At 50.5% G+C, this 9770-nt stretch overlaps 1 protein-coding gene across 1 annotated transcript; it reads left to right on the top strand.

Moving 5' to 3' along the window:
- Positions 1–7352: 7352 nt before the first annotated feature.
- On the top strand, positions 7353–9453 carry MTERF1 (mitochondrial transcription termination factor 1). The gene has a single exon (XM_038771088.1). It carries the CDS (start codon positions 7404–7406, stop codon positions 8595–8597), a length of 1194 nt encoding a protein of 397 aa, XP_038627016.1. The 5' UTR covers positions 7353–7403; the 3' UTR covers positions 8598–9453.
- The last annotated feature ends 317 nt before the right edge of the window (positions 9454–9770 follow it).

Genomic DNA, 9770 nt, shown 5'->3' with positions numbered 1-9770 from the left:
TTTACAGTCTACTGCCTGCAGTGTACTGTGCTAAGCACATGGGAGAGCACAATAGAATTAGAAGACACAATCTCTGCTCTTGAGGAGTTTACGGACTACTGTCTGCAGAGCACTATACTGAGCACTTGAAAGAGCACAACAGAAGATATGATCCCTGCCATAGAAGAGTTTTCAATTTAGCAGTTTCAGTTTAGCAGACTAAGCATCCCTAAGCACTTGGGAGAGTACCATAGAATTAGCAGACATGAGCCTGGTCCTTGTGGAGTTTAGTATACTTTGGGCAGAGCACTGTACTGAGAAAATACAGTACAGTGTATTTTTGTTCTCTGTCTTTTGTTCTTTTGTTCTCTGTCTCCCCCTTCTAGACTCTGAGCCCACTGTTGGGTAGGAACTGTCTCTATGTGTTGCCGACTTGTACTTCCCAAGAGCTTAGTACAGTGCTCTGCACACAGTAAGCGCTCAATAAATACGATTGATTGATTGATTGCTTGAAAATAATAGTGGTACTTGTTGAGCACTTACTATGTGCCAAGCACTGTTCTAAGCACCGGAGTAGATACAAGTCAATCAGGTTGGACACAGTCCCTGTCCCACATGGGGCTCACAGTCTTAATCCCCACTTTACAGATGAGAGAACTGAGGCACAGAGAAGTGAAGTGACTTACCCAAGGTTACACAGCAGGATTAGAACCCAGGTTCTTTTGACTCCAAGGCCCATGCTCTATCTACTAGGTCACACCTCTTCCACTTGGAAGAGCACTATAGAGCTAGCAGACACAATCCCTGCAATCAAGTTTGCAGTTCAGCAGGGCACAGAGCACTGTCCTAAGCCCTTGGAAGAGCACAATAGAGTTAGAAGACATCTCCACTCTCAAGGAGTTTACATTCTACTGTATGTAGAGCACTAGACTGAGCACTTGGAAGAGCACAATAGAGTTAGCAGACACCATCCCTGCCTTCGAGGTAAGCAGGGGACAGAGGTAGGTTTGGCCTCAGGGTGCTTCCATATTGGTGTCCTGGGACCAGATTAGAGATCAAACCAACTGCTCTGCTTTCCGGTAATTCAAGTCCTCCCCCCCACCCCCACCACCCTCCGCCTTCCCCAGCATCCATTTCTCCATCATCTTCAATCAATCAATCAATCAATTGTATTTATTGAGCACTTACTGTGTGCAGAGCACTGTACTAAGCACTTGGGAAATACAAGTTGGCAACATATAGAGACGGTCCCTACCCAACAGTGCGCTCACAGTCTAGAAGGGGGAGACAGAGAACAAAACCAAACATACTAACAAAATAAAATAAATAGAATAGATATGTACAAGTAAAATAGAGTAATAAATATGTACAAACATATATACATATATACTAGTGCTGTGGGGAAGGGAAGGAGGTAAAATGTGGGGGATGGAGAGGGGGACGAGGGGAAGAGGAAGGAAGGGGCTCAGTCTGGGAAGGCCTCCTGGAGGAGGTGAGCTCTCAGTAGGGCCTTGAAGGGAGGAAGAGAGCTAGCTTGGCAGATGGGCAGAGGGAGGGCATTCCAGGCCCGGGGGTTGACGTGGGCCGGGGGTCGATGGCGGGACAGGTGAGAACGAGGCCTAACGGTGAGGAGATTAGCGGCAGAGGAGCGGAGGGTGCGGGCTGGGCTGGAGAAGGAGAGAAGGGAGGTGATCCCATTTTCTCATATTTCACTCCCTCATCACCCAGGCAAAGCCAGAATCCTTTCTCTGCTTACCTCACTCCGTCCTTGCCAAGTCTGCCTGCTTCCTGCCCACTTGACATCCCCTCAAAGAGATCTAGGTTTTGCTTTTAATAATGTCATTACAACCTTCTTCTTTTTTTTATGGCATTTATTAAGCGCTTACTATGTGCAAAGCACTGTTCTAAGCGCTGGGGAGGTTACAAGGTGATCAGGTTGTCCCACGGGGGGCTCACAGTCTTAATCCCCATTTTACAGATGAGGGAACTGAGGCCCAGAGAAGTGAAGTGACTTGCCCAAAGTCACCCAGCTGACAATTGGCGGAGCCGGGATTTGAACCCATGACCTCTGACTCCAAAACTCGGGCTCTTTCCACTGAGCCACGCTGACTCCCACTTCTCTTTTTCTTCCCCCCATGGTATCTGGCAAGCGCTTACTATGTTCCAGGTACTGTACTAAGCACTGGGGTAGATAAAAGCTAATCAGGTTGGGCACAGTCCATGTTCTACATGGGGCTCATAGTTTTAATCCCCATTTTACAGATGACGTAACAGGCATAGAGAAGGTCACATAGCACCATGGGCCTGAGAGTCAGAAGGTCCTGGGTTCTAGTCCCAGCTCTACCATTTGTCTGCTGTGCAGCTTTGGGCAAGTTACTTACTTCTCTGTGCCTCAGATACTCATATGTAAAGTGGGATTTCATTCATTCAATCATATTTATTGAGCGCTTACTGTGTGCAGAGCAAGACTGTGAGCCCCATGTGGGACAGAAATTGTGTCCAACCCCATTTGCACCCACCCCAGCGCTTAGTTAGTATAGTGCCTGGCACATAGTAAGTGCTTAACCAATACTACATTATATCTATTAGTATTGATGTCAGTCTCCCTGCCCCATCTAAACAGTAAGCTCATTGTGGGCAGGAAATGTGGCTGTTTATCATCGTATTATACTCTCCCAAGTGCTTAGTACAGTGGTCTGCACACAGTAAGTGCTAAATAAATATGCTTTATTATGCTCAGCAGGGATTAGAATCTAGGTCCTTCTGTCTCCCAAGCCCATGCTCTATCCACTAGGCCACACTACTTCACACTTTCTTCCCAGACTCGCCAATCAGGCCAGATTTTCACAGAGGTACATGCCCCACATCCCTGGTTATGGGTCTTGAGCTCCAATGCCAATCAGCCATTAGTGTCTATTGAGTACCGATTATGCAGAGCACTGTACTGGGCACTTTCTGTGAGCAGAGTATGATGCCAGGCTCCTACTGCACAGAGCAATGTATTGGTCACCTACTGTTTGCAGAGAGCTGGGCTGGGCACTTAGCTGCTTAGGAAATTTAAATGAAGTAGAACATCTTCATTCATTTATTCAATTGTATTTATTATGTGCTTACTGTGTGCCAAACACTGTACTAAGCACTTGGGAGAGTACACTATAGTTCATTCATTCATTCATTCAATCGTATTTATTGAGCGCTTACTGTGTGCAGAGCACTGTACTAAGCGCTTGGGAAGTACATGTTGGCAACATATAGAGATGGTCCCTACCCAACAGTGGGCTCACAGTCTAGAAGGGGGAGACAGAGAACAAAACAAAACATAGTAACAAAATAAAATAAATAGAATAAATATGTACAAATTAAATAGAGTAATAAATATGTGCAAACATACATATATACAGGTGCTATGGGGAGGGGAAGGAGGTAAGGTGGGGGGGATGGGGAGGGGTAGGAGGGGGAGAGGAAGGAGCTAGACTGTGAGCCCGCTGTTGGGTAGGGACGGTCTCTATATGTTGCCAACTTGTTCATTTTCATTCATTCATTCATTCATTCAATCGTATTTATTGAGTACTTACTGTGTGCAGAGCACTGTACTAAGCACTTGGGAAGTACAAGCTGGCAACATATAGAGACGGTCCCTACCCAACAGTGGGCTCACAGTCTAGAAGGGGGAGACAGAGAACAAAACAAAACATATTAACAAAATTAAATAAATAGAATAAATATGTTACTATCTGCAAAGCACTGTTCTATGCGCTGGGGAGGTTACAAGGTGATCAGGTTGTCCCATGGGGGGCTCACAGTCTCAATCCCCATCTGACAGGTGAAGGAATGGAGGCCCAGAGAATAATAATAATAATAATGGCATTTATTAAGCGCTTACTATGTGCTTCCAAGCACTGGGGATCTTGTAATCCCCATTTTACAGATGAAGTACCTGAGGCCCAGAGAATCAATCAATCGAATTTATTGAGCACTTACTGTGTGCAGAGCACTGTACTAAGCACTTGGGAAGTACAAGTTGGCAACATATACAGTTCCTACCCAACAGTGGGTTCACAGTCTAAAAGGGGAGGCAGATAACAAAACCAAACATACTAACAAAATAAAATAAATAGAATAGATATGTACAAGTAAAATAAATAGAGTAATAAATATGTACAAACATATATACATATATACAGGTGCTGTGGGGAAGGGAAGGAGGTAAGATGGGGGGCATGGAGAGGGGGACGAGGGGGAGAGGAAGGAAGGGGCTCAGTCTGGGAAGGCCTCCTGGAGGAGGTGAGCTCTCAGTAGGGCCTTGAATGATAATAACAATGGCATTTATTAAGCGCTTACTATGTGCTTCCAAGCACTGGGAATCTTGTAATCCCCATTTTACAGATGAAGTAACTGTATGTTGCCAACTTGTATTTCCCAAGCGCTCAGTACAGTGCTCTGCACACGCTCTGCACACAGTAAGCGCTCAATAAAAACGATTGATGATGATGATGAATAAATACGATTGATTGATTGAAGTAACTGAGGCCCAGAGAAGTGAAGTGACCTGCCCAAAAGTCACCCAGCTGACAATTGGCAGGGTCGCGATTTGTGCTGTTCTAAGCACTGGGGATCTCGTAATCCCCATTTTACAGACGAAGTAACTTGTACTTCCCAAGCGCTCAGTCCAGTGCTCTGCACACAGTAAGCGCTCAATAAATACGATTGAATGAATGAATGACTGAAGGGAGCTGGGCGGCCGTGGAGAGATGCCCGCGCCACCTGGCGGGAGGCGGCGGGGCCGCAACTGCAGGGGACGGGCCCGGGGGCGGGTCCGGCGGCCGCCGGCAGGGGGCGGCAGCCTCAGCGCAGCTCCCCGTTCCCAACGCGGCGCGGCCCGGCGCATGCGCACTGCCACCGGCCGAAGTGAACAGGGCCTGGTGAGTTTGGGGCTGCGGGGGTGGGGGGGATCCGGGAGGTTGCAAAGAAGAAAGGTGGAGGAAAAAAAAGACCCCTCTCTCCCGAGCCGCCCTGCCACCAGCCTCCACAGTCTTTGATCTCTAGGGGCTCCCACGCCACCTTCCACCACTCCTCTCCCCTTTGGACCTTCTGCTCCCTCTCTAAAAATAACAACATTAATCACAATTGTGTTTGTTAAGCGCTTACTGTGCTAAAAGCTGGGGTGGGTAATAATAATTATGGCATTTGTTAAGCGCGTACTTGGTGCCAAGTACTGTTCTGAGCGCCGGGGTAGATACTGGGAATCAGGTTATCCCACGTGGGACTCACAGTCTCCTCCCCCATTTAATCAATCGTATTTATTGAGCGCCTACTGTCTCCCCCTTTTAGACTGTGAGCCCACTGTCGGGTAGGGACTGTCGCTATATGTTGCCAACTTGTACTTCCCAAGCGCTTAGTACAGTGCTCTGCACACAGTAAGCGCTCAATAAATACGATTGATGATGATGATGATAAAAGGGGGAGAGAACAAAACCAAACATACTAACAAAATAAGTAGAATAGATATGTACAAGTAAAATAGAGTAATAAATAGAATATTTATTTATTTATCTATTTATTTTACAGATGAGGGAACTGAGGGCCACCGTCTCCCCCTTTCTAGACTGTGAGCCCGCTGTTGGGTAGGGACCGTCTCTACATGCAACCTGTACTTCCCAAAAGCTTAGTACAGTGCTGTGCACACAGTGAGGGCTCCATAAATACGATTGAGTGAATCTGTATATATGTATATATCTTTGTACATATTTATTACTCTATTTTATTTGTACATATCTATTCTATTTATTTCATTTTGTTAGTATGTTTGGTTTTGTTCTCTGTCTCCCCCTTTTAGACTGTGAGCCCACTGTTGGGTAGGGACTGTCTCTATATGTTTCCAATTTGTACTTCCCAAGTGCTTAGTACAGTGTTCTGCACATAGTAAGCGCTCAATAAATACGATTGATGATGATGATGATGATGAATGAATGAAAAGCGGCGCCCCCAAGGTCACAAAGCAGACAAGTGGCGAAGTCAGGATTAGAACCCATGACCTTCTGACTCCCAGGCCCGGGCTCTAGCCATTACGTCAGCCTGCTTCTCTCCTGTCCTTCCCCCTAGACCTTACGCCCCCTCCCTCCCTCCCTCCAATCAATCAATCAATCGTATTTATTGAGCGCTTACTGTGTGCAGAGCACTGTACTAAGCGCCTCCCCGGGGTCCTGCGGGAGGCGGTTCTTGCATGCCCGGGCCGAAATCAATGTGCAGAGCACTGCACTAAGTGCTTGGGAGAGTACAGTTACAACAGAATTAGCGGACACGTTCCCTGCCCATAAGGAGTTTACAGTCTAGAGGGGGAGTCAGACATGAATATGAATGTGAAATGGCACCATCCTGAGCGTCGGAGAGAATCCCGAGGTGGAGGCTCCGCTCCTCTGCCGCTCACCTCCTCACTGTACCTCGTTCTCGCCTGTCCCGCCGTCGACCCCCGGCCCACATCCTCCCCCTGGCCCGGAATGCCCTCCCTCCACACAAATGCCAAGCTCGCTCTCTCCCTACTGAGAGCTCACCTCCTCCAGGAGGCCTTCCCACACTGAGCCCCTTCCTTCCTCTCCCCCTCGTCCCCCTCTCCACCCCCCCATCTTACCTCCTTCCCTTCCCCACAGCACCTGTGTATATGTATATATGTTTGTACATATTTATTACTCTATTTTACTTGTACATATCTATTCTATTTATTTTATTAGTATGTTTGGTTTTGTTCTCTGTCTCCCCCTTCTAGACTGTGAGCCCACTGTTGGGTAGGGACTGTCTCTATATGTTGCCAACTTGTACTTCCCAAGCGCTTAGTACAGTGCTCTGCACACAGTAAGCGCTCAATAAATATGATTGATTGATTCCTCCCTTCAAAGCCCTGCTGAGAGCTCACCTCCTCCAAGAGGCCTTCCCACACTGAACCCCCTTTTTCCTCTCCTCCTCCCCACCCCTTGCCCTACCTCCTTCCCCTCCCCACAGCACTTGTATATATACTTGTAGATTTATTACTCTGTTTATTTTACTTGTACATATTTACTATTCTATTTATCTTGTTAATGATGTGCATACAGCTTTAATTCTATTTGTTCCAACGACTTTGACACCTATCTACATGTTTTGTTTTGTTGCCTGTCTCCCCCTTCTAGACTGTGTGCCCGTTGTTGGGTAGGGACCATCTCTATATGTTGCTGACTGGTACTTCCCAAGCGCTTAGTACAGTGCTCTGCACACAGTAAGTGCTCAATAAATACGATTGAGTGAATCCCCTGCAACCAAAAGTGCTCGGCACTCTCGGGGCGCCCCCCCGGCACGGAGTGACGGTTGGTAATTTGTGTTTTTTGTGACCCAGGCACGAGGACCCGAACCGTGACCCTCCCCCCGCCAGCAAACGAGCACCGGACCTGGCAATGGCCAAGGTCGTCTTCTCCTCTCTGCACCCCAGGGTCTGGGCCCGCGTCCGGGGCCTAGCCTCTCCCCTACCGAAGCATGGTGCCGCCAGACGGCCGCTGAGTGGTGAAGCGGAGTCCGTGGGCCGGGAACCTCCAGGCGGGGAGCCTTTGGCGGAGAATGGCAAGTCGCTGAGTAACCTGTCCATCACAGGGATGGACCTCAGCCAGGTTCAGCGGAACCGGCGGTGGCCCACCCGCCTGAGGCAGTCGGCGATCAACGAGAAGGGCCTGAAGCAGTTCCTGATGGCCAGGGGCGCCAGCCAGGAGGTGGTGGCCAACATCATCACCCGCTACCCCCGGGCCATCGTCCATAGCCCCCAGGTCCTGCAGCGGCGCTGGGAGTTGTGGCGTGGTATCATTACCTCCGACCTGGAGGTGGTCAGCATCCTGGAGCGCTGCCCCGAGTCCTTCTTCCGCAACAACAGCAACACCAACCTGGAGCAGAACATCGCGTTCCTGTCTTCGCTCGGGCTGACCCCCACCTGCCTCTCCCGTCTGCTGACCAAGGTGCCCCGCGCTTTCTCCAACAGCCTGGAGCTCAACCAGCAGATGGTGGAGTACCTGCAGGGGGTCTGCCAGTCCCAGGGGGGCCAGAGTCCCCAAGGCTTTGTCCTCAGGGTGCTCTCCAAGAACGCTTTCATCCTCAACCACAGCATCAAGCGGGTGGAGACCAACATTGACTTTCTGAAGGGCACGTTCCACCTGGGCGGCAAGGACCTGTTGGCTGTGCTGGGTGGGCCGGGGAGCAAGATCCTGGACATGTCCAATGACTGCATCAAGAGGAACTTCTGGAACATCGAGGCCAAGCTGGCGGGGCTGGGCTGCTGCCAAGAAGAGGTGCGCGCCTTCGTCCGGAGTTACCTGCCCATGCTCTTCCTGTCCCGGGCCACGTTCAACGACAAGATCGACTGCCTCCTGCAGGAGCGCATCGCCATCTCGCAGATCAAGGCCTGCCCCAACGTGCTGAGCGCTAGCGTCAGCACGCTCAGGAGCCGCGCGCGGGAGCTGGTGGACGCTGGCTGCCACCGAGGGAACCTCAACATCCTCTTTCTGTCTTGGAGCAAGAACAGGTTCGATGCCAAGATGCGCAACCTGCTCAAGGAGTCGGCGGGCACCCGGATGAGGGGCAGGCATCCGACCACGAGTCCCTGATTCCACCAATTTACCGGGTGGCCCCAACCACCTGTCTGGGCCCGAGTACGGGTGGGGCGGTGGGGGTTCCCAATCCATCCATCCCCACCCGGGTCCGGGCCCTCAGAGGACCCTCCGCCCCCTGGTTCTTAGAGAGGGCTTTCTGCACCAACATTCCTTTTTTCCAGAAGACAAAGGGTGTGCCTTTCATGGGTGAGAACAGCGAGGTCAGGGGACATCAGCAGTGCCGATCGGCGTCGGGTGAGGAGCGTAGGGAAGCAAGACCCTGCCCCCGTCACTGGTGCCGTGGTGGGCAGATAATCTAGGCAACCTTGTCTCTCTCAGGCCGATCCAAGATCCCACGAGTGGCACGAGACCAGGGCACGGAGAAGCAGCCCTCAAGTAGGGGCAGAGGAAGGCTGGGGGTGGGGCTGGCAGCGGCTCCTCAGAACACCGAGGGCCCCGTCTCTGTTCGGGAGTCTTCCCTCCCTCCGGCCCCGCAGCTGCTGTTTGCTTCAGCTCTGGTCCTCCCCCTGCCCTTGACCCCAAAATGGAAGACCCCAGAAAACCACATCTTGACAAGGGTCATTCAGTCGTACTTATTGAGCACTTACTGTGTGCAGAGCACTGTACTAAGTGCTTGGAAGAGTACAATATAACAGACACATTCCCTGCCCACAACAAGCTTACAGTCTAGAGAGGAGCATCGCAGCCACCCCAACCCCAGCTGGGTCTCAGTTGGTGGCCGGGCCCCTGGACCCAAAACCTGCACCTTGCCCCTTCCTCCCAAGGGAGTTTTGGACAGCGGGGGGCTTCTGTCCTCCTCTTCTTGGGGGGCAGGAAGGGGTGAGGGGGGCTGCCACCTTCTATCCCCAGAATGGGCAACCCGGTCAAGATGAAAGAAAGAAATGAAAAGGGACTGTAAATAGTAAATGTGGAAATGCTTTGTCTAATAAATGATGTTTTAAAGAAGCCATGTGAGTCAGCGGGGAGGGCTGTGTCTACACATAACGCTCCACAGCCCACATCGGCGGCGATCAGAGGAGGGAGGGCGAAACAGGTACCACCCTGGCGGCCGACCTTCCAGACAGGCAGGAAGGGATGAAGGGAGGGAACCCTGTGGGCTTCGGTGAGTGCTTACTGTGGGCAGAGCGCTTGAGACAGTACAACACAACCGAGTTGGTAGAAACATTC

This window comes from Tachyglossus aculeatus, chromosome 2, assembly GCF_015852505.1.
Source record: "Tachyglossus aculeatus isolate mTacAcu1 chromosome 2, mTacAcu1.pri, whole genome shotgun sequence".
In the NCBI taxonomy this organism is placed as follows: Eukaryota; Metazoa; Chordata; class Mammalia; order Monotremata; family Tachyglossidae; genus Tachyglossus; species Tachyglossus aculeatus.
This window is presented reverse-complemented; position numbering and strand designations above follow the sequence as displayed.